This window comes from Carassius gibelio, chromosome A23, assembly GCF_023724105.1.
Source record: "Carassius gibelio isolate Cgi1373 ecotype wild population from Czech Republic chromosome A23, carGib1.2-hapl.c, whole genome shotgun sequence".
Taxonomy (NCBI): Eukaryota; Metazoa; Chordata; class Actinopteri; order Cypriniformes; family Cyprinidae; genus Carassius; species Carassius gibelio.
In genome coordinates, this window is record NC_068393.1 from 20392495 (window position 1) to 20414683 (window position 22189).

General features: G+C 31.7%; 1 protein-coding gene across 7 annotated transcripts; it reads left to right on the forward strand.

The window, feature by feature from the left end:
- Window positions 1-1168: 1168 nt before the first annotated feature.
- bcas1 (brain enriched myelin associated protein 1) lies at window positions 1169-17910 on the forward strand. Of its 7 annotated transcripts, none has more exons than XM_052541373.1 (12): window positions 1169-1422; window positions 1694-1751; window positions 2274-2349; window positions 2966-3294; window positions 4672-5592; window positions 7269-7415; window positions 8132-8191; window positions 9452-9487; window positions 9690-9881; window positions 13063-13101; window positions 14082-14204; window positions 15671-17910. In XM_052541373.1, the coding sequence occupies exons 2-12, from the start codon at window positions 1713-1715 to the stop codon at window positions 15869-15871; spliced, it is 2163 nt and encodes a 720-aa protein (XP_052397333.1). In that variant the 5' UTR covers window positions 1169-1422; window positions 1694-1712; the 3' UTR covers window positions 15872-17910. The 7 variants fall into 7 exon arrangements, with proteins under 7 accessions (XP_052397333.1, XP_052397334.1, XP_052397336.1 ...); XM_052541374.1 differs by having other exon boundaries at window positions 9696-9881; XM_052541376.1 differs by lacking the exon at window positions 13063-13101.
- The last annotated feature ends 4279 nt before the right edge of the window (window positions 17911-22189 follow it).

Genomic DNA, 22189 nt, shown 5'->3' on the forward strand with positions numbered 1-22189 from the left:
GCCACAGCAGTGTATTGTACTAATACTTTGAATTTAGATGTAGTTTGCTGTAGGATTTATTTTACAATCTGGAGCTGATGATCAAAACACGGGTCCATCAGGATTCCCAAACACATCTACACAAATGTTTGATGATGAGCTTAAACTGATCAGTTTAACAAGCTGGAAAGATGAAACGGTCTGGACAATGAGTGTGCTGTGAAGTCCAGAGCAGGGGTTTATAGTTAATACAAATGAAACCGTTTAAAGAAAGATATTTTATAGAATATAAATCAGAGTTTATTTTTTTTATTGTGACTAATACGAAATAAAATAAGTAAAAGCTTGAACTAAAATGACAACGGAAAGTACGAAAAATGAATAAAATCTGACTCAAAATATAAATAAAAAGCATGATATTATCTCACATTGAAAATGTAGGTTTTTAAATCTATTTTAGACTTTAAAGTGAACAATTTTTTGGATGTTTCTTACTTCAGTTGAAGCGCTAGATGCTCTTTGAAACATCTCTGGAAAATATTCTTAAAAATATACATTTTTAAGGCAACTTGCAGTACCTTTTAAAAGTTTATTTATTTATTATAAATAAATATAACATATAATAATATAATATAATATTAAATAATTTTTCTTTATTTAAATCAATTGTAAAATGTAATTTATTCCTGTGATACAAAGCTACATTTCAGCATCATTCCTCCAGTCTTCAGTGCCACATGATTTATCAGAAATCATTCTAATATGCTGATTTGCTGCTCGAGAAACATTTCTGATATGATCAATGTGGAAAACTGTTGTCCTGCTTCATATTTTTGTTCTTTCAGCATTCTTTGATGCATAGAAAGTTCAAAACCATTCCTAATTGTTTTGCATGTACCTTTCCATGTATTCTGCAATTAAATCATTAAATAAATAAAGACTTAGGTTGGAAAGCTTGATGTCATGTACTCTGTACTCAAGCCCTGGATGAGAGTCATGCTGCGCAAATAAACTTGTGCTATATATCCTCTACACACATCCTGTTTGGGCTCAACCACACCTACAAAACGAGAGCTGTTCTCAGATCAGCCTGACACTTTCTCTGCTTCGGCGCTGTGACTGAAGCAATGGATGATACTGTCTGATGCTTATCTGTGATGTGGGTGATAATCGTATCTTCTGTATTTAGGTGGAAAAGCTCATCAGTGAGAAACAATAGCACACGATCATGAGTGCATCAGTGCTAACAGGTTTACAGGCCATGTCTCATCCACAGTTTATCTCTCAAGTATCTTCAGGTAATACGTTTTGTGCCCCACCCTCTCTTAGGACAGGTATATGTGTACACACGCGGGCTCACACACAGCAGACTTGCTTTCATCGAGCTTTGGAAACTGTACACAGACGAAAAATTGTCAGTTTGGGGCAGAAGACAGTGGAAAGGTAAATACAAATATTTTGAATTCATTTTGTTTTTATTAATTCCAGTATTTTTTATCAAATCTGTTTATGCAATTTTCTGTAAGTTTTATAGTAGTCAGAAATATTAATGGAAAATGTAATTTTCATCTGTGCATGGGACTGAAGCGATCTGTTTTTTTCTTATTAGGACTTTTAGTGATATGATTAAATGTAACTCTTGTAACGGACTTTTTTTTGCATATTTTCATCATATTTATGTTTAATAATTATCAATGTCAATGCCGATATTTAGTTGCTGACTTGAAGTGAACATGGGAAACGAGCAATCAACTCCGAAAAAACGGCAGAAGGTGAATTTTTTTCCTCTTTTATATATAAATATATATATATATATATATATGTGTGTGTATATATATATATATATATATATATATATATATATATATATATCGACCTAGCTTTATTTAGCAACATCTATATTATAAGTTAATTATACAAGAAAATCTATAGTAAATTTTCAAACATTTTAGCAATATCATTATTATATTGTTAAAAGTACAAATATTCTGTGTAATTCTAAAAAAATACTATTTTGTTCAAATTAGTCGTAGATTATAGCAAATGTTATCAATGTAGCAAGTCATTTTATGGCAGCTATGTGTTTGTTTTGGAAGATATTTGTCTATTATCTTGATTCAGAAAAGGCATATTATAAATTATTATACATTATGCATTATACATTATATATATACATTAGTTAAAATTGTTAAATAAATACATGGAAAATACAAAAATATTAGCAAATTTTATATAATCATATTTTTTATGTAAAATAACAACAGATTATAAAACTAATCAGTATAATTCACCAGGCAAATGCTGAGAAAAAAGTCCAAAATGGAGAGCTGAATGGACATGCAGCAGCAGCTCCAGAAGAAACTGAACCTGGTATGTACATGATATACTCCACGTTTATTCTGTACATGTAATTTAATTTCTCTCATTTTATAATTTCAAAGTAAGCATATAAAGGAGTAAAGCTAAACTGGCTGGCATGTAGATTGTTTGGATTAACTCAGCAAGTCAGCCAACAATCGAGAACATGACTCAAAGCTCTGTATAAACTTTGGGTGTTGTAGTCAGGTGCATGGTGGATAAAGCTATGTTTAATTTGCATTTGGTGTGCAATGCTAGTTTGTACTTTCACAAAGCCTTTATTAAAACAAAATGTACTCATAAGTACATTTTCCTTGAATGCTGATGCATGCATTTATTCATGCACATATTAAGAGAGAATGAAAGTTGTACAATGCACATAAAAATAAGGCCAGAAACACACTTTATGCTAGTATGCAAACGCATTCTTGTTGAATATAATTGTACTCTTGTGTCATTTTGGCTGTAACCTCAACTGTTCTTTAAAATGTCGAGTGTGTAGAAGAAGTGGGTGTGTATTATGATTTATAACTGGTCAATTCTATTATCATATTGATAAGGCAATAGATATTATTTGTCCCTGTACATTGCATTCATAAAAGAAAAATATATATATATATATTTCCAGAGACAAGCAAAGAAGCAGCAGTGGAGCAAAAGAGTGAAACCCCACCAGCCCCTGTCACAAATCAACCAAAACCACCAGAAAAAGAGGAGGTAGACAGCAGCAAAGCCAATGGACCCGCACATCTGGAAACGACCCCTGAGCAAAAAACAACTAAATCATCAGATGCTGAAACACACAAAAAAGCTGCAAAGCCCAGTGGAGATGAGATGTCTAGCTTCATTGGTAAAATGTTCAAAAAGAAAAGCGAACCTGTGAAACCTGCAGCAGAAAACAACGATTCAGTGGACGCACCGGTCAAAGCAGTGGATCTGAAAATCGACATGAAGCCTGTAAGTAGAAGTTGCACAAATTTAAACTTACACTTCCTCAGGCCATACAAGATGTAGAGGAGTGTGTTTCTTCATCAGAAGAACAGATTTTGAGAAATTTAGCAATCCATCTTTTGCTCAGCAATGGCTGCTCTGCAGTGAATGGGTGCCGTCAGAATGTGAGTCCAAACAGCTGATAAAAGCATCACAATAATCCTCAAGTAATCCACACCACTCCAGTCCATCAGTTAATGTCTTGTGAAGAAGTGAAGTCTTGTAAAAAACAAATCCATCATTAAGATGTTTTATCTTAAAACATTATTAAAAGATTTTTTCTTTTTTAAATTGTTGTTGCCAGCTAAAATACGATAATATGTGCTTTCTCCAGAGTAAAAGTTTTCTCATCTGAATCAGGAGAGAAATATGCACAGATCAAGCACCGTTGACAAGCCAGAACACTCCAAAAAGTCTAAAAATGTGGGTTGATTTTGATGTGAGAGGAAGAAATGGGATGGATTTTTTTAACTGAAGATTATGAATAGAAGACTTTTATTTTAGCCACAAGCAATGATTTAAAGTTAAAAACATCTTGATGGATTTGTTTCTTACAATCATGCAGCTTTTTTTGCTTCACAAGGCATTGATTTATAGACTGGATTGGTGTGGATTACTTTTGAATAATTGTGATGTTTTTATCAGCTGTTTGGACTCTCATTCTGACGGCACCCATTCACTGCAGAGCATCCATTGCTGAGAAACTGATGCATTGCCACATTTCTGATAAACAAACAAAGAAACATATATACATTTTATAGCAAATTTTCATTTTTTGTTGAACTATTTTCCTGGCCACTTGATTTCCCTGGCCTCGTCTACAGTGAAACATGGCTGTATTTTAAACATCAAATATTGCTAATTAGCTATGATTTGTTTTTTGTTTTTTTCGCTGTTAGTTTGGACTGAAACATTATTTGACTAAAAATTATTGGTCACACTTTATTTTAGGGTCCAATTCTCATTATTAACTAACCATTAATTATGACTTTTGCCTCACTTAACTCCTTATCTGCTGCTTATTAATAGTTTATAAGGTAGTTGTTAAGTTTAGGGTATTGGGTAGGATTATGGATGTCATGCATTATAAGTACTTTATAAGCACTAATAAACAACCAATATGTTAATAATAGACATGCTAATAAGCAAGTATTTATTAGTGTGAATTGGACCCTATACTAAAGTGTTACCAAAATTTGGAATGCAAAAAAATCTTAAAGTACCAAGAATGCTTGAGTACGTTTAGCTGATTTTAACCTGAATGTTTTCTACAGAGCATCTACCAGGTAAAAAACAAATCCAAATAAATGCACTTTGACTCTGACCAATTTCTCATTACAAAAGGATAAAGTATTAATTAACGCAGACCAAAAGGAGATTCTTGATGAAGTCGCGGAGAAGATCAAATTGCAATTGGTTGACTCCATTCCTGTACAACCCATAAGTTCAGGTTTTCTGACAAAGCACGTCCCGTTGGAGTCCTCAAACACAGATGAGATCCTTCCAGACCGGCCTGCTACACAAGAACCAGTAGCTGAAGAGCCAGTTAAAAGAAAAGCCAGGGAGTTACATACAGGACATCTAAAGTCTGAAGAGGAACTATTGGTTGATGCCCAGGCTGTAGAAGATGAAGAACCTAAGACTGAGGATGCTGAAAAGGCCTTGAAAGAAGACACAAAACTCATACAACTTGTTGAAAGCATAACGTCAGAAGAAAAGAAACAATCATGTGAGAACAACGTCGATGTTGAGGAACCAGTCGTTGGAGCTGAAGAGCCATTGCTGGTTGCTGAAGAAATTGCAGACGATGTCGAGGAAATCTTCCACATCACTCAGGAGCAAGAAAGCCTGGATGCAGAAGAGTCAGAGGAACATCAAGGGAACATGTGCAAGGAAACTTTGGTGGTTACAGAAGATCCATCTGTGGAAGCAGCGCTGATTGCCGGACAAGAAATCGTTCCTGCCACTTCTGAGTTCATCTTAGCTGTTAATAGATCGATGACTGTAGATGAGGACAGTTGGGTGATAATTCAAAAACCGGCTCGACCGCTGAACACCTCTGGACTTTTAGAAGAACCTGCACTCACTAGAACTAAATGGTATTCAGAAGATTCTTCTCAATTGCTTTCCCAACTGAGGTCCACATGCACTAAAGTTTTAGAAGATGCTTCATATAAGCCGCTCAGTGTCGATGTATGTGCTGATGAAAGCACTATTCACATCACAGTTGAGCTTCGCCCGGATGAGCTCACGTGTCTGAATAAGGTCAGTTAATACCGATATGATGTTTCGAGAAGAAAACCGCTGTATGGACAAACTCACCGCATGCGATTCACTCAGCGTGGAAACTCACCAGCTGCTTTACTCAAGATGCTTGTCATTTCACTTGATGCTTGTTGATTAACACAAAATTAACATCAATTACTTTGTTCCCGAAAGTGACGTCGACACTTCATATAATTAAAAAAAATCCCGTAAATGATTTTTGAGCATGTTGGTTTATTGTTTGGTCTCTGTATAATGTACACTTCCAGACAGATTTTGAAATCATTTGTTATACTTATTTTATTTTTTTAACCAAAATACAGTAAATGCAGTAATATTGTAAAACATTATTAGAATTTAAAATGACTTTGTGTTTGAATATATTTCATATTTGTGATCCTGGACAACAAAATCAGTCTTATATGTCAATTTTGAAGAAGTAAAAAAATCTGAAAAGCTGAATAAATAAGCTTTCCATTAATATATAGTTTGTTTGGATAGAACAATATTTGGAAAACTATTTGAATATCTGGAGTCTCAAAATTTCTAAATATTGAGAAAATTGCATTTAAAGTTGTAAGTTGTCCAAATGAAGTTCTTAGCAATGCATATTTCTAATCAAAAATTAAGTTTTTATATATTTACGGTAGCAAATTTGCAAAATATCTTCATGGGGCATGATCTTTACATAATATCCTAATGATTTTTGGCATAAAAGAAAAATCTATAGTTTTGACCCATAAAATCTATTTTTTGGCTATTGCTACAAATATACTTAAGACTGCTTTTGTGCTCCAGAATAACATTTAGTGCTTAATTATTGTCAATTATCATTAGTCCTTAATTATTAATAATAATGGACCTATTATAAATGTTGAAAGCTGCCTAATATGTAAACAAAAATACAATATTTCAAGTTTTTGTAGATGAGTAGAATCTTAAATGAACAGCATTTATTTCATATTTTCATTCTTACTAATAATAATATCTAAAACCTTATAATAATCGTATATGCTTCAATTTATCAATATTACATTGTAATAATATTTCACAAAATTCATGTTTTACTGTATTTTTGATCATAAGAGGCTTCTGTAAAAATATATTCTAATATTATTCAAACATTTGACCGGTAGTTTAACGCTCTCAGACATTTAAAGTGTTTGTTTTGTCTTTATAATTAATTCATTAAAAATAAATAAATGTTTATTTATTTATTAATTCATTAATTCATTCCAAACATTAGTACTTTAGCTGTCTTAGAGGTAAGTGTTTCTTTTGTCCTTTTCTTGTGCATTTAAACATTTGCATGAAATCTAACAACTAACGAAGAGCTACTGTAACTCCAGTCATCACCAACCAGATGTTGTTGAGTTACACCTTTCAAATGTTCAACTTTCCACAAAAATATAACAAGCAAATCACATACTGTACATTCTAAATATGACACACTTTACTGCCATATAAGACACATGCAGACTTTAAATCCAGCACATTGCTGAATATCAATGAGTGAGGGGGGGAAACAGGCGTTAATAAAAGGATGATTGTTGCTGCTGGTTGGAGTAGGCAGAGGCATGGATGGAATTGTGCCTCTATTTCAATGCATCTATTGCACATCAGCTGTAAGGCTTGTAACACATTCCCAAGGGCTTATTCTCTGGATTTGTCTATAGGATCCAGTGGACATAAAGAGCAGCACAGAGCCGGAGCCGGAGGCTGAAGCTCTCAAACCCAGTCCAGTGGAAGCTGCAGAAGAAAAGAACCCGTCAGAGGAGGCCAAAGCAGCAGAAAAGACAGTTATGAACTTTTTCAAAACATTTGTGAGTACATTTTCATTGCTTTGGGTGATTCGAATGCTGTTCGAATTCTCTTTCAAACAACATTTTTGTTTTAATTTCACTGAAATGCATGAACTCATTGGCGTTTAAAGCTAAGCAGCAATCAGAAGTTTCAATATTATTGAGAAACACAAGCATGCAGTGTTTATAGAAAATCATTTATAAGAATAACAAGTGTGTATTTGTCTATACTTGAAACTATCTAGACTTGTTTTTCCAGACTAAAATTATGCATTTTTACTCTATCTTTGAGGTATTTGTTACACTGCTCTATTTTTTTATCTGTTAAACTCTGTTTGGCACTCTGTTGAATCAATCTTCTGGACGTGTCAAACTGTGGCAGGCTTTTGTTTGCTGCATAATGTGAGCTCACAAGGGAGGCCTGTGCGTTTGGAGTTGTGATAAAGCACGGGAAGGCCTACGCCATCTCCAGAGGACAATGACTCACTCAACACCAGAAACATACTCAGATCGGCTCCTGCCAGCATGATCTTTGTGTGCCTGTGGCAAAGCAAGCCCGGCTAAACTGCGTCTGGATTTGACAGACAGGCTTTATCCTCACAAAAGATGCTTTTTTGATATCTGTCTTAGAGTAGGTCCAGTTTGGAGAGATGGAGTACCTGAAGGAGCAGTATATGATGGTGTTTCAAAGTCACTCTAATGTTTACGTGTCTCCGTTCTCTTTTCTGCATGTGAAGGTCACTCCGACCAAAACAAGCAAAGAAGCCAAAGCCACTCCTGATGCTTCTAAAGAGCAGGTAATAAAACCTTAAATTATATTATATTATATTATATTATATTATATTATATTATATTATATTATATTATATTATATTATATTATATTATATTATATTATATTATATTATATTATATATTTTCTTATTTTATAATATAATTTTTAGTAATAGCAATCTACAGTACCTATTTCATACTTTCTGCTTAAGATTTTTATTTCTGCATAGGATTGCTTTTAATGTTTATTATAGGGCTGAACATTTTTCTCCTATAGGGCTTCAGCTTCATTCATTCATTCATTTATTTGTTCATTTGTTCATTCATTCATTCATTCATTCATTCATTCATTCATTTTTTCATTCGTCCGTACATTCATTTGTTTGTTTCTTCATTCTTTAATTCAAGACAGTTTTATTGATACATTTATAAATAAATATAAAATAATGTAATATATATATATATATATATATATATATATATATATATATATATATATATATATATATATATATATATATATTTAATACATTAATATATTTTTATATTTATTTATTCATAAATGTATAAAGCATGCTTAAATAAATAATGCATGCTTAAACAAATAAATAAGTAAATACATATAAATTTTATTTGTTCATTCATGCATTTGTAAAAAAAAAAATATATATATATATATATATTATTTCTGCAGGCTTTATTTATACATTTATGAACAAGTAAATTTTTTTTTTTTTTTTTTACAAATGCATGAATGAACAAATAAAATTTATATGTATTTACTTATTTATTTGTTTAAGCATGCATTATTTATTTAAGCATGCTTTATACATTTATGAATAAATAAATATAAAAATATATTAATTTATTAAATTGTTTATCTATCTAAGCTTTATTTTTAAATGTGTATATATAAATGAATTAAATATAAAATGCATTTATTTATCAATTTATTTATCATCTAAGGATGGTTAGTTCATTACATTTATGAATAAATAATAAAAAATTAGGCAATACAATGTATTTATTTGTTTATTGATTGATTGAGTGATTTATGTATGTATTAACATAAGCATGCTTTATTTTTAATTATTTTTAAATAAACATAAAGAAATACAATTTAGGTTTAAATAAAAAAAAAAAAAACAAATATATATATATATATATATATATATAAAATTCAGACTTAGGTTTATTTGCAAAAAAAAAAAAAAAAACATGTCAGATTATTGTCCTAAACACAGATGATGCTTGGTATTTATTGTCTTAATGTTTGTTCTTTAGTCACAGAAAGAAACCCCACCAGCACCATCAACTAATGTGAGCCATTTAATTTGCATTACATATTTTATTGCTTTTATAATATTTCTACCTTTTGCATCATTTCATTTCATTCATAAGCAAAAAGTTGGTTTTGAGGTGTGATTAGTTGACAATAAAGCATTATAGAATAATAATTAAAAAAAATATACTCACCTGCTGTTTTGTGATTGAAATGAAACAAACTGCACTCTTTTCTGAGGTACAGGAAGCACCCAAGGCACCCCCTCCTCCTCCCCCAGCGCCACCTAAGATGGAAAGCAAAGCAGAGCCGGCGGTGAAGAAAGAGGACACGTCTGCAACGAAAGCAGCCGCGGCAGCTGCAACAAAAGCAGAGGGATCTGCCAAGAGCAAAACTAAAGACAGTGCATTAGGCAAACTCTTCCGTTCAAAGGTAAGCCCAAACCTGACAGCAGCAACAATAAAGCACATTAATACAACTATTCTGTTTGAGCACTGGACTCTTATTATACATCTTAAATCTACATGAAGCATACGTGGCACACCTTAACATAGTGATGAGATTTTGAGCTGTTGCTAGGCTAGATTTCAGTAGTGGGAAATGATGACAGAACTGATATTAACAGAAATGACCCATTACTGTTAACTCCAGACATGCAAATTAATCCAAAGAGCTGGAATCAAAGCCTAAAACTAACATTTCCCCACACCAGCCAATGGCAAAATGAACCAGTCATAAATGTTTTTTACCAGCCATAAAACTGTACGTGCATTATTCATTTAAATAAATAAACACATTAATTAATTAAAACATGCTGAACAAATTAAGGAAACACACCCAATTGTAATTATTAATATTATTTAATCAAATGATAAAAAATAAACTCTAAACTACATCTATAAAGAAGTCGCTATATTACTATTGAATTGTAAAGTATTTCATAATTATATTTATTCCTTGCATATAATAATAATACATTTATATTATTGTAATTGTTTATTATTATTATTAAATCAAATTATAAAAAAAAAAATTAAAACACTTTAGGTAACAACTAATGGTTCATTAGGTAATGTTAGTTAATTCATTAATTAACATGAACAAACAATGAACAATACACCTATTACTGTATTTATTCATCTTTGTTAATGTTAATTAATGAAAATACAGTTATTCATTGTTAGTTCATGTTATTCACAGTGCACTAATTCACTTGTTAACAAGCACAACCTTTGATCTGAATAATGCATTTGTAAATGTTGAAATTAACATAAACTAAGATTAATAAATGCTGTAGAAAAATTGTTCTTGCTTAGATCATTAACTAAAATAGTTAACTAACATTAACTAATGGAACCTTATTCTAAAGTGTTACCAAAAACTTTGTAAAGAAATATCACTATATTATTGAATTGTAAAGTGTTATTATTATTGCTGTTATTATCTTCATTATTATTATTATTATTATTTTTATTATTATTATTATTATTATTATTATTAATCAAATTTAAAATTAAACAAATCAGTAATATATATATATATATATATATATATATATATATATATATATATATATATATATATATATATATATATATATATAATTATAACACCATTGAATTGTAACATAGAATTTAATATTTTAACGTAAATAATAATAATAATTATTATAAAAAAAAGTATTGATTAAAATGTGCATTTTCAAGCTTTTTCAGCACTTTTATGGTTCAGAATGTATTACCTGTCTGAATTGCATATAACATTGCATAATCTAAATAGCCAACATAAAATATATAATTAAAAAAAGAAAGATTTTATCATAGGATAGCGCTGCAATATTATGAGATAATCATTATTTTTTGATCGCTCTTGATATTGTAATACAGGGTATCTGCAGGATTTTTTAAACCCAAATCGGTCACACTTTATTTTAGGGTCCAATTCTCACTATTAACTAACCATTAACTATAATTTCGCCTCAATTAACTCCTTATTTGCTGCTTATTAATAGTTTATAAGGTAGTTGTTAAGTTTAGGGTATTGGGTAGGATTATGGATGTCATGCATTATATGTACTTTATAAGCACTAATAAACAGCCAATATGTTAATAATAGACATGCTAATAAGCAACTAGTTATTAGTGTGAATTGGACCCTATACTAAAGTGTTACCCTCAAATGTAAGGCTTTTAAGATCATTTTAAAACAAATAAAATGAATATTGTATAAGGGGGGCAGGGCAATGTCTATGGTAGCATATTAAACTGTGAAATGACTGCAGTTCAGATACAGGTTTTCACCACAACAAAAAGAGTTATAAAATTATAATTTCCCCATTTCAGCCTATAAACCATTTTTTTTTCAATAGAAATAAAAAACATGTGACTGGTTATAATGCTCAGCGCTGAAAAAAAAAAAAAAAAAAAAACGTCAGCAGATCAAAATGTAATGCCACAGTCAACATCTTCATTCATGTTTACATTTAACTTAATAACGACAGCCTTCTTAGATTTAGTTTACTGAGCTGGGGCAACCCTGCACCCTTATCTTGAATTTGGAGGGCATTGGTGGCAACACTGACTGAAGCAGGAACCTCCCGATATGTTTTTATCTCTCTTCAAAAAAGACTGATAGATTACACTACAGCCACACTCGAGTTGTTCTCGTTTCATATAAACGGCGAAAGAAATTAGGCTTATTTCATCTAAAAAGTGAAGTTAATAAGTAAAATACACTACATTGAATTTCAAGCATTCAAAAGCATTATAAACCCTAAGCAGTACTACTATTTATGTTTTTTTTGGTCACACTTTATTTTAGGGTCCAATTCTCACTATTAACTAACCATTAACTATGACTTTTGCCTCAATTAACCCCTTATTTGCTGCTTATTAATAGTTTATAAGGTAGTTGTTAAGTTTAGGGTATTGGGTAGGATTATGGATGTCATGCATTATATGTACTTTATAAGCACTAATAAACAACCAATATGTTAATAATAGACATGCTAATAAGCAACTAGGTATTAGTGTGAATTGGACCCTATACTAAAGTGTTACCTTTTTTTTTGTTGTTGTTGTTTTTTTGTTTGCTTTCCAATGTTAAACCATAGGGCTTTTATTTTGGTGGAAAACAGCACAGAAATGTTTCTTTTGAAATGCATTTCTTTCGTTAACAACGTATTTATAAACCATTGTCATTACGAGTTTGGGAAGATTTTTTATGCGCGTTGCATTTAAACTCACAGTTTATGTGGAGCAGCATTTACTGCAGAATCAGATTACATATTTCTACCCAGTCTTTGCAGTGTTTTCACACAAAGGCATTATACCATGTAGCATTTATTTAATTAGTGGAAAACTCATTGGAAATAATGAATGAATCAGTGAAGGTCCATTATGGTGATATCATGACATCACAGCTGCCAGACAAACCATGTGACTCACCGATTCATAACTGACATCAGATTTATTCAGCGACTGGAGGCTCTTGTAAAGGCTTTGTGTAACCGGTGACTTAGTATTTGTCCCTGCTAGAATAAATGGCCAGCGTAAAGTGCCGTAGGAATTGTAGATTATTGCAAAATTTAATGCCAATATGTGCTTGCCTGCAGCCTGTTGTGGTGGAAGAGAAAAAGCCGGTTGAGGTGCAGGTAAATACATTCAGCTGATCGATTGTCTCTTTGTGGGCTTCACGGTGGTGGGACTGTCTTCCTGAATAAAACCATTCATCTACTATTTACACTTCTGTGCATGGCACTTTCTATGAACAGGTTATAAAACAGTGTTGCATTACTGAAGATATATCAGATGAACTATACTCTTACGTAGCATGATCATTTGTCTTTTAATTTTTTGTTAATATCTATCAAATATTTTAATTATGTGACAGTGTCCAAACCTTGGTGGAGTGTAAATTTTCACACAAATTATGGTTTTGATTGTTTTCATAAAGATGAACCATTCAAAGTGTATGGGTTTATTTTACTTGTAACATATATTCAATTATATTTTTAAATATTTTTAAAAATCTAAACGTAAATATATTTTTAACCAAGATATTGGCCGTTTTTTGCATGTTTTATATATTTTTTGCATGTTAAAAATGCATTCACATTTGAAGAAAAGCTGAATCTGTTAACACATGCAAACATGTAAAACATTTGAATAAAAATCAGCGAGCAAAATAATTTAAAATGCTCCAAAAAATGCAATATTGCAATATATATAAAATATTAAACATTATTAATAAATAATAAACATTTTCTTTTAAACTCTAGAAGGCCATCCACCTTTGTATTTAGCCTAAATGTAGGCTTCTGTGAGACTGGAAATGTATTTTCTTGCTCCAAAATAAATTTAGAAATATATTTTAGAAATATATAAATATATGAAATAAAAAACGAAATATATTTTCTATTTTAAAAATATATTTCATTGATCTTTGCAACATATATATATAGCAAATATTTATGCCATATGGGTTTACATGCAACTTAACAATTTATTTTGTTAACAGGGTTGCAAACTAGAGCAAAGGAGAGGGAAAGAGAGATAGAGAGTGTCTTCTTCAGTCCCCTCACTGTTCTGTGTATATCTCACAATCTTCTCTGATCTTTCTCTGACACATCAGGTCGACGCGTCTAAGAGCAGCACTCTCGAGGCCGCCGCCAAACCTCAAGATCCTCCAGCACCAAAACCAGAGGAGAAGAAACCAGAGAAGAAATCCACTTTTGGAAGCATGTTCAAACCCAAGGTAAAGCCCAGATGAGTGTGAGTGTATCAGATGTGTTTCTGCGTGCTTTGAGGTCCTGCTCGGTCAGGTGAGCAGCGTCCAGCATCTTTACCAGGCCCTTTATACACTCACCAGCTGTGTGTGTGTGTTTGTGTGTGTTTCTGTTCTCTCACACTACAAGTGCAATGGAGTCAAAACACACACAGTGTCAGTGGCACAGTTATTAATCACATCAATATTTCAGTAGTGGAATATAGACTGTTTTCTGAATAAATAAATTACACTAAAATCATTTACTTTCATATGACATTCTTTTTCTTTCTCTTTATTATTTCTTTCAAACTGTCAAACTTTCAAACTTCCTTTTTTCTTTCTTTCTTTGAAACTTTATTTCACACTTCCTTCCTTTTCTATCTTTATTTTAAACTCCCTTTTCTTTCCTCCTTCAAATTTCCTTCCTTTTCTTTCTTTCTTTCTTTCTTTCTTTCTTTCTTTCTTTCTTTCTTTCTTTCTTTCTCTTTTCTTTCTTTCTTTTTCTTTTCATTTGAAACTTTTTCAAAATTCCTTTTCTTTCTTTCTTTCTTTCTTTCTTTCTTTCTTTCTTTCTTTCTTTCTTTCTTTCTTTCTTTCTGTCTTTCGTTCTTTCTTTCTCTTTTCTTTCTTTCTTTTTCTTTTTATTTGAAACTTTTTCAAAATTCCTTTTCTTTCTTTCTTTCTTTCTTTCTTTCTTTCTTCCTTTCTTTTTCTTTGAAACTTTATTTCAAACGTCCTTCCTTTTCTTTCTTTCTTTCTTTCTTTTTCTTTTAAACTTTCTTTCTTTCTTTCATTCTTTCTTTTCTAATTTAGTGCCATTTTATTTGAGATTTGTGTTAATTTATTGTACTTTAATTTTTTGTGTGTGTGATTTCCTTAATATATTGATATATTAAGAGTTTATGTGTGTGTGTGTGTTGTTTTATAAATGTTATAAATTTTTATTAAAAATAATATAAGATAATACAGTATATAATATATACACTACCTTTCAAAAGTCAAAATTTGAAGTTTTTATAATATTTTTTAAAGTCTCTTATGCTCAACCTTACAGTAATATTGTGAAATTTATAACAACTGAAATCATTTAATATGCTGCTCAAACTAAATCTTTAAATATTAGAATTGTTTAATTATTAAAGGGTTAGTTTATATAATTTTAATCATAATTTTGATTATGGGGTGAACTAACCCTTTAAGTTGCAAACAGCTGTGCTGCTGTTATAGTTTGTGAGGATTCTCTGATCAATTTTTATATTACATTACATTATTAATTGTAATACCATCTATTTTGATAATTTTAAATGCTAAATAAAAGCATTAATTTCTATGTTTTTTTTTTAAACGTACTAACCTCAAATTTTTGAACAAAAGTGTACAAGATATAAAATATAATGTGCACAAGAATAAAATATTCATCTCATTAAGCCCCATTTTTTTTCTATCAACATAAGGCACCAGAGCCCAAGAAGGAGACTCCAGCTGCTCCTCCTGCGGCAGAAGCTGCTCCACCTGTGAAGGCCAAAGAAGAGGCACCGCAAGCGACCCCGGACAACAAATCAGCCGAAAGCACAGAGAACGCCTCCCCAAACATGCCCCACAAGCTGGAGAAGAGGAACTCCTTCCAGCTGTTCTTCAAAAACCTGGCTAAGTAGAAACGCAGAGATTCTCCAGGGCTAGGGATCCCACTCAAACCTGTGAGCATTTGCAATCTGTGTAGTTTAACTCTTCAGCTGTATGTAGTTTTCCGATTAAATGCTGTCGAGAAACATTTCGTAATTCTGTCCGATGTCTAACCATCCTGAGTATTTTGATATTGCTGGCTATTAATCTTAAAACAGTGATCTGTGAGGTGATGAAATGATTAATTGCATCCAAACAAGTGTTTTATTATGTAAACAAAAACTTTTATTTTGGATGCGATTAATCGGCAATAATTACAATACAAAAATCAACATTTACAGGGTGTGAACACCATATGGCATCAATTACCATCCTATCTAGATTATTAAATTAATTCCACATCAGTTTATTTGAATTTTAATAAATGCTGATTTTTAAAAAAAGTGATAATATTTAATTAAATTGGGCGCAAATATATTGCATGTACATTTTTTTTATTGCATGGAATCTAATAATATTGCATGAAATTTCATTATCTAAATATGTAATTCTAATCTTTGTTGCAATGTATAACTTCTCCATAAATAAACTATTCTTTTTGTCATGTAATATGAATATAATTGTCCCCCATTATGGTTATTTCAAGTGGGATCGTCCCTGTCAGTTTTCTCAGAAAAAAAAACATGACAACTAAATTATCGCAGATAATAAAGCACAGAAATTGTCCAAAGTTGCTCTGGATTCGCAGGATTCGCTTTAGCAAATAAAAGCCCAGTTGTCAGGGTTGCGAAGGGTTTAGCTTCAGACACCATTATGGACAAGTGGTAAAAAACACACACTTTCTTGCTAAGTTAGGATCTCTAATGTTGCGTTATGCGTTGGTGTGTCTCACAAGGCTAAAAACGCCATTCTGATGCCGGAGTGCAAACGGAGCCTGCGGCACCCGAGAAGCCCAAATAAAACCCCACCTTTGTTTTGATCGCTCATCTCTGCCAAAACCATTGCGCATAAGAACATATTTGCCATAGATGGGAGGTATTATGCTGATTTACGAGGCCCAAATTTGAAGTAACTATCAAATAATAATCCCCATGCATTTAGTGAGAGCAGAAGCAAGTGTAATGATATACACTGTTAAGCAAGTGCCACATGTGTTTTCGACTGGAGGGAGGAACTTGTTGTTTTCCTGCAGAGAACCGTGTCAGAGTTGTGTGTTGTGGCATGAGATGGAAAAGTGAAAGTGAAAATGCAATCCTGCATTTCAGATAAACTCCCTTTTCTGTGCATGATAAAATGTCAAATATGTTAACTGAACTAACACTATTGTCGTATTGCATTGCAATTCACATGCATTATGCATTAAAAGCATTGCATTTTCACCTGGACAAAGCAAACATCATGCATGTTTACATGTGAAAAGAAATAATTTATGTAATCATACACTATCTGATCTGAAAACAATGACCTGTTGTCTGCTTATTTCAATCACTGAAACCTACAAAGCCAACTGGAATTCCACTTAAAGTGCAAAACTTCTGAATCACCATAGAAATCAAAATAGTTTATTTAACATAATGTCAATCAAACTGAGCACCGTATATTATAACAACTTACTTGGTTATTTAAGTTTTCAACTAAAAAAAAAACCCTACACTTTGTTTTCATTTCCACTTAGAAGATTTATTTATTTATTAATCATGACTTACTAACTAAACCACATTGCAATTATTGTCTTGTTATTTGCTTGGCCGTCCGGTTCTGACCAGGGGAGACTAAAAAGAAATTAATCTAGTTAAATATTTTATTTTCTTTCTTATTTTTATGAACAGTACAGTTTGAGATAAATTTGTGGTATATAGTTAGGCCATATACAATGTACATTCAACTCTGCAGTCGCATGTACTTTATGATTTTCTTCCTAATTTTCTCTACATTTGTAAAGAGTAGAAGGGCCATATTCAGAATTCAGACTATATGCATGAATCTTATACTGTCTGTATCTTCTTTGTTGCATATTTCTCTATTTAACCAATGTATAAAAATAAAATAATAATTTCTCTCCTCTGTAAAATGACTCATTCTGTATTTAAAACTATGAAGAAATATATATATAAATTGATTTCTACATTTTCTGAAAAAAAAAGTGCACTATGCAAAGAAAAAACAAATCTACTAATATATTTATTTAACCTTTATTTTTATTTTATTTTAATATTAGCTATTAAGGCATATATTAGGCATATTTAAATAGGCTATATTTTACCCTCTATTATACTTTAGGTTAATAAAAGGCATTCACATATCACATTTAAAGAAAAACTTTATTCAGCCTAAATGTTGAATACTCTATTAGAAAGTTTTTTTTTTTTTTTTTTTAAATAAGTTTTAAAATAAGTTTCTGAAATAAGTTTTGAAATATTTTTGCTATCTGCTTTTTTATTATATTTCTGGTATATTGAGTACTGAGCTTCTCTGTTTGCAACACACACACACACACACACACACACACACACACACACTCACACACACACACACACATATAATAGTTTACTTTTACAGTAGCGGAAGCCACAATTACATAATTGACATTTGTTTGATACTACAGAAAAGCAGTAAAACGTTTTTTTCAGCTAGTGTTTTCAGCTTGGTAGTTTACATATAAAAATATGACATGCAGTTGCTTCAAACAACATTGTAAACATCATGCAAAATAAATTGTGATAATCATTATTAGTAATCGCAATTAAAATTTCAAGAGAATAATCAACAATTATGATTTGTTCATAATCGTGCAGCCCTACAAAAATGCATTATTGTGAATGCAGTGTGCTGCTGCGTGCTGGTGTTTTCCCACGCATACGCACTGTCCCAGCTGTGTGTGTGTGTGTGTGTGTGTGTGGGATCACGGGTTTGGGGCTGGAGAGGGGTTTGCTGGAGGACCCCTGTCAGCACTAATGTGTGTCACAGTCGACAGACAGAAAGATCAGAGTCTGGATCAGATTCAAGAGCCTCAGGGGGCTGAGACCTTCCCAGAATCTTAATTCTTCATTATTCTTCCACAGTTATCTGATTTCTCCAAAGCACACTTATATATTTATAAACCCAAGTATTTGGGGTTGGTATGTGTCTGAAAGAATACTCTTCTGCTCACCAAGGCTGCATTTATTTGATTAAAAATACAGTAAAAAACACACTTACAGTTTTTACAGATTGTAGTATATTTTAAAATGTAATTCATTCCTGTATTTTCAGCATCTTTCCTCCAGTCTTCAGAGTCACATGATCCTTCAGAAATCATTCTAATGTGAAACATTTAGACACATACACACTCTCAGACAGACATGTGCGTTCTTGGGAAGAAAATGTCGTTCTGTTATAGTGTTCCTGCGTTAGTGGTAGTGCTTGAGGACGATTTGTTAGTGTGCTATCTTGAACTATTTGTATATTAAAGAGAGCTGCTGACAGAGAGAGGTCCTGCAGACTCATGACCGCTCTCATAACGGTCACAGACGCTTCTCTGAGAGAGATGTCACACTAACCTTACACAAATGAGCATGAGGCCTGCTAAAGACCATTAAAGACACAGCTCACCACGAAATGAACCATGTGCCATCATTTACCCAACCTGGTCACTTTTGAGACTCAGATGAAAGATAGTCATAAGAGTGAGCAAGGGTGTAGAGTTTTGTAGCGATGTTAGGGACATGTCAAACAATGAAATATATGTGTAACCATAGTTGTAATAATTTTGCCCTCGTCTGAAATAAGTCATAATATTGATACTGCCTGAGAAGTTAAATGCAAGAAAACGGCATGCCTTCAAGGATGTGCATTTAATACATGTGCGGAGTAAGAACAGGGAAGCAGAAGTGTTTAAAACACACAAGCACAATGATGACGTTTACACTCTTGAACTGAATGTTGTTAAACTGAATGCACAAAGCAAACTGTTAGATTATATGTCCACAAAATATAAATAATAATAATGATAAGAGAGAAAGAATATAAAATCACTGAAATCAGAGTGTGTGGTTTATCTGTGAATCAGCTGTGGTTATGTTTGCCTAATAAAGACACCCAGTGCTCTGATGCTACTGAAATATATATGTGTGTGTGTGTGTGTGTGTGTGTGTGTGTGTGTGTGTGTGTGTGTGTGTGTGTGTGTGTGTGTGTGTGTGTGTGTAAACTGCTTATTATCGCTTATTTAACTTATGCATATTTTTTTTTTTTAGTTGATAATGATGCATTTAATTGATTAAACTCTTTATTAACTCTTTAGTTCTAACATATGCATATATTTTAAGTAAAGAAATATTCTTATTCATCCCTTTTTCATTATATTTTATTTTATTTGAGATAAAAAAGCATCTGGTAAAAAGCCTTGCTCTACCACAAGGTGTCTCTACAACAGTGACCCTCAGCTGGTGTTTCTCCAGGACTCCAGGATTTCACATTAGACCATGTTTTCCAACCTCTTTTTTCTTTCTTTTTTCTTGAATACTCTCACAGCTCCATGTGTAAGCCTCTGTTACTCCTTCTTCAACACCAAACCAGAAATATGTTCATTTTTACTCACATTCTGATGGATATTATTTAGCATTTATCTTTAAAATGAATCAAAAAGAAAAGACAGTGTGGCTTAAAACTCCCCGAGCAGCATATTTAATCACACACATCATACTGTATCGTTTGCTTTCCTTTAAAAGGAACTGAAACAAAGCTAAAACTTTCCAACAACCCTCTTTAACCTTTTTATTTTATTTCAATCTAGTTTTTGATATACATGATTAGTTATGATAATGGTGTTGATCGATAAGCAGCACATCCGGTTGAATTATTTCTTGTGCAGGCAGATCATTTCACTTTACAGACATATTTATCATTTCGCAAAGTCCACCACTGGGGAAACTCTATTCTGAACAGGAAGTTATTTTCAAAGGTGTTTTCCAGACTTCTGTCACTTTGCGTACGGGGAGTAGATTTCAGTAGAATCCACCCTCACAAAAACTCAATTCTTCAAAAGCGTCGTCGTCAGCAGGATGAGGTGTGAAGCGTACTCAGTGAGGCTGAAAGCTGTGTCACATCACGGACACAAGCCTTGTGTTTCCATCTCAAAAGATCCAAGATATTCACTCTCAGTGGGGCATTTGCAGGACAAAAGAGCACTAACCTGCCCAGAGTCTTCACTCCCATTTACTGGAAAACCCCACCACCGTCAAAATCTATTTGTTTACCATGGCAAAATAGAAACCAAAGATTGAATGCTTGCTTTACATAAGATGATTTTTAGAAAGATTAAACTTGATGGTAAATATGATCTGATGGTTTGCCAGTCTTTATTAAATTTTCTTCTTTTCAGCGAGCCCCATAACTAACCAAAAAATAAAAATAAAACAAATTAATTAAATGTATTAAAAAGTATCAATTATATTATAAATAGTCAATTATCAATTAGTTTATAATTGGTTATACATATATAATATAAATTGTTATTATTATTATTATTATTGTTGTTGTTATTATTATTATTGTAAATGTATGAATAAATACATGTAAATTTATTAATAAAACAAATAAATAAATCGTGGTTTATGTTAGGAGTAGAGGTGTTTTTTTTATTATTTTTTTTATTAAATGTATTTCCTTTTGCCAAGAAGAACAGCAGGAAGTAATTAATATCAAATGTATTTTGTTTATCATTTGAGCAACAGTTTTAAATTATTTGCTTATAATTTATTTTATTTTATTATTTTAGCATGTTTTTTTTTCAAACAATGGTTTAAACAAATAAAATCAATAATGATTAAGGATAATAACTTAGCATTAATATTAATAATATTTCTATAAAATTAAAAGAATAAGAGCTATAATGTCTTTAAAAAAAAATACTATTTGTTTGTAACTTAAACGATGGTTTATACCCTTAAAATCAATAATAATAACACCACACACACAAAATAAACAATGATAAAACACAATGATATAAAAATAATATTGCTCTAAAAATGAATCAAATTACAGATTATTTGCTATAAAAATAAAAGATTTACAGCTAGATTATTTTATTTTATTTTACTCCAAAATCTTCATGATATTCTTGCCCCCCCTCCAATGTATTCGCCGTTTACAAGTGAAAAGTCTTTAATTATTTTTTACATGTGCTTATATATATATACTTGTTTTTTTTCTTCACATCCCTCATGTTTAGTATGAAATATGAATCATAGCAAACATGGCAGACAATAATAATCTCCCATATCTATCTTTGCATTAATGGAAGAAACACATTTGTGCAGAACAATGAAGTCAGCTGCTCCTGACACATCGAGACAAAACCAGGCTTCAGCAAA

What these genes read in the sequence shown, in the direction of transcription:
- bcas1 (XM_052541373.1), top strand. Translation starts at nt 1,713, where the DNA reads ATGGGAAACGAGCAATCAACTCCGAAAAAACGGCAGAAG. An exon ending in AGCTCACGTGTCTGAATAAG is followed by an intron (nt 5,593 to 7,268) that starts GTCAGTTAATAC and finishes ATTTGTCTATAG; the next exon opens with GATCCAGTGGACATAAAGAG. An exon ending in TGAACTTTTTCAAAACATTT is followed by an intron (nt 7,416 to 8,131) that starts GTGAGTACATTT and finishes CTGCATGTGAAG; the next exon opens with GTCACTCCGACCAAAACAAG.